Here is a 3,357-nt window from a genome sequence, read left to right on the forward strand (position 1 = left end):
AGTCCTTGACAACTTCAATTTTTTCTCCGTTGATAAGAATGTTGTTTATTGGTCCAGTGGTGAGGATTTTTGTTTTCTTACATTGAGATGCAATCCATACCGAAGGCTGTGGGCTTTGATCTTCATCAGTAAATGTTTTAAGTCCTCTTCAGTTTCCGCAAGCAAAGTTGTGTCATCTGCATATCGCAGGTTGTTAATGAGTCTTCCTCCAGTCCTGACGCCACAGTTTTCTTCGTATAAGCCAGCTTCACACACATATACACATGCATTTGTGTGCATTGGTGTTTGTGATGTATCTGTGTGTGGTGAGGGTGGAAGCATGTGTGGGTGTGTACGTGTATGTGTTTGTTGTGTGTCCCTGTATTGCTGGGCCAGTTGTGTGGATGGGACAAGGGTGTTGCTTATTCTCCCATGACACTGTTTTCCTGTGGAATCTTACAGTGAGTCAGGTTCCAGTGACCCATTCTGGCCTCTTATTATTCCTGATTAGCTTGTCACCACCTCTTGTGTCTAGAGGAAGGGTGGCCAGCATTCATCTAGGCCTGCACACTAACCTGCCTCCTCCCTCTGCTCTGGGGTCAGACAGCTCTTTCAGGCTTCAGAGTCACGGACCTTCGAGAGAATGGCAGTGCTGGAGCAAAACCCCACATCGGCTTGTTACTGAAACCCTGCAGTGACCCCAGTGTGCAGACTCAGGTCACCCACAGACCTGTGTTCCGGGGTGACTCAGGGTGGGGCACCTGGACTATTCTATCTGAACTGCCAGGTGAAATATGTTGTTGTTAGATGCCATCGAGTTGGTTTCAATTCATAGTGACCCTGTGTATAGGGTTTCGGAGAAGCAGCTGGTCAAACTAACTTACTATGCAGTGCGTTAACCCACAATGCCACATGTTGGTTAAAAGAATAAAACCAGTGGATTGAGAAATAGCTGGTACATACTGTACTTAAAGATTGAGATATTTAAAAACAGATGAGGGACATTATCTTTCAGATTTGTCATCATTATTAGCTTGCTGGCCACACATGTCTGGAGCTGGTCTCCACAAGGAGACAGACCCCCGCTTGTGTCTGTCCTTCTTCACTTGTGGTTACTATTGCTTGCTTATGTTTTCTAGTCCATGTCCTCTATTAGCATAATAGTCTGTGCCATCGGGTCAGTTCCAAGTCACAGCGATCCTCTTCACATCAGAACGGAATGGGGCCTAGGTCTGCGCCACCCTCACAATCGCTGGTCCACTAGAGCCCATCGCTGCTCCCACTGTGCTAGTCCATCTGGATGGGAGTCTTCCTCTTTGTCGCCCTCCACTTTACCAAGCGCGATGTCTTTCTCCAGGGACTGGTCCCCCTTGATAACATAAACAAAGGAGAGACCAAGTACTGGCTGTACAGCTTCCAAAACGGGTCTGTTTGTCCTTCTGCAAGGTCATGCACTTTCAGTATTCTCCTCCAGCACCATAACTCAAATGCAATCCTTCTACAGTCTTCCTTACTCGTTGTCCAACTTGCGCTTGATATGAGGTTATTGAAAATAGCATGGCTTGAGTCAGGTGTACTTCATACTGACATCTTTGCTCTTGAACACTTTGTAAGAGGCCTTTTGCAGCAGATTTGACTAAGGCACTATGTCATTTGATTTCTTGACTGCTGCTTCTATAATCGTTCATGGTGGATCCAAACAAAATGAAGTCCTTGACAACTTCAAACTTTTCTCCATTTATCATAATGTTACTTAATGGTCCATTAGTGAGGATTTTTGTTTTCTTTACATTGAGGTACAACCCATACTGAAGACTGTGGTCTCTGATATCCATCAGTAAGTATTTTAAGTCCTCTTTACTTTCAGTAAGCAAGATTGTATCATCTGCTTATCACGTGTTGTTAATGAGTTTTCCTCCAATCTTGATGGTATGTTTTTCTTCATAGTCTCCAACTTCCTGAATTATTTTCTCAGGATACAGATTGAATAAATGTCGTGAACGAATGCAACTGTGGTACACACCTTTGTTGACACATAAATTATATAAATGACTGTACAGCTTTGGTTAGAGGGGACGTCGGGGTGTCAGTGGAGTATTGACAGTGGATAAAACGGTTGATGAACAATTGTCAAAATTGTCACCGCAACAATACAAAGGTTTGGAGACTTCAGTCTCTGGCTGTGTCCTGTAGAAATACAGAATCTGTCCAGTCCTGATGGACTAAATTCAGACTTCTGTCAGGGGTGGTGGTGAGAAGTCCCAGAAATGGCACTTTAAGCAGACACATCTGTCAGTTTTACATAGACCACAGAGAGCTCAGTGTGTGCTCATCAGATAGCAGCCTGCCAGCATGGCTCTGTTTACTGTGTTCTCCTTGGTGGCATTGGTCACTTCCTGGCATGGTGCACTCTGCCCCCATAATAGAGGACAGCCGGCCCTGAGCCAGGGTCTAACGGTGTGTATGAGGAGACAGTCCCACCGAGAAGTGGGAGCCAAGTGAGCAGAGTGACCTCCCAGCTAAGGGCGTTGGCGGTGGATCTGTTCTTTCCTCACACGCTGATTCACGCTTCCTTTCCATCCACAGCCGCTCAGCACTGCGTCACGCGTGTTTCTGCTACGTGCTCATCTGTTCCATCCCCGTTTCTGCCTATGTCGTTCTGGTGACGTCCCTGCGGTATCATTTATTCATATGGAGCGTGTTTTCGCCGAAGCTCCTCTATGAGGGGATGCACCTGCTCATCACAGCTGCTGTTTGCGTTTTCTTCACAGCCGTGGATCAAACCAAACTCACGCCGTCTTAGACTAAGTTGTACAGACACTGGGAAAACACTGTTTTACAAGTCTGAACCTCACAGATTTGAGGGATGAAAAATCTGTTTAAATGCAAGCGCATTCTTAAAAGGTGACGAGTAGCTGTCATTTCTCTGACTGCTCTACTTGAATAGACTACATGACCAGGGTTTGCTGTGTTCCCTCCTGCTGGCAAAGGTCCCTGCACAGTAATCGAGTCTGTAGCCTTAGGGTTTGCTTCTGTTGGCAGAGACTTCTTCAGGAACTTGGGAAATCTTGCTTCCTCTGGATAAATTCCATGTACATTGATGTCAACGAATCAAGACGCCGGCCTCTGTCTCCAATGTTTGGGTTTTCAGAGAAGCCAGGTGCACCCCTTCACAACCTAAAATCATTGTGGTCCAAAGAGGGTTAGTTTATATGGGGTCTATCGATCACTGTTTGTGATGTTTGAAATTAAAACTTAGAAATTTCTAAAATATTTATTTGTAAAAATAACTGGTCCATGGCGTGCTGATATGACATATTTTTATGAAACTATTTTCCAAAACAAAGCTATTTTATGAGAAGAGTGGCATTGTTTACC

General features: G+C 45.0%; 1 protein-coding gene across 1 annotated transcript in view; it reads left to right on the forward strand.

Annotated features, from left to right (window-relative positions):
• Nucleotides 1–2,782, forward strand: part of PIGG (phosphatidylinositol glycan anchor biosynthesis, class G) — a 53,377-nt gene extending 50,595 nt beyond the window's left edge. Inside the window, exon 13 of the mRNA XM_006877311.1 lies at nt 2,566–2,782. Coding sequence (XP_006877373.1) covers nt 2,566–2,782 — 217 coding nt within the window. The remainder of the gene's footprint in view (nt 1–2,565) is intronic.
• The last annotated feature ends 575 nt before the right edge of the window (nt 2,783–3,357 follow it).

The sequence above is a fragment of the Chrysochloris asiatica genome, unplaced genomic scaffold (genome assembly GCF_000296735.1).
Source record: "Chrysochloris asiatica unplaced genomic scaffold, ChrAsi1.0 scaffold00472, whole genome shotgun sequence".
Taxonomy (NCBI): domain Eukaryota; kingdom Metazoa; phylum Chordata; class Mammalia; order Afrosoricida; family Chrysochloridae; genus Chrysochloris; species Chrysochloris asiatica.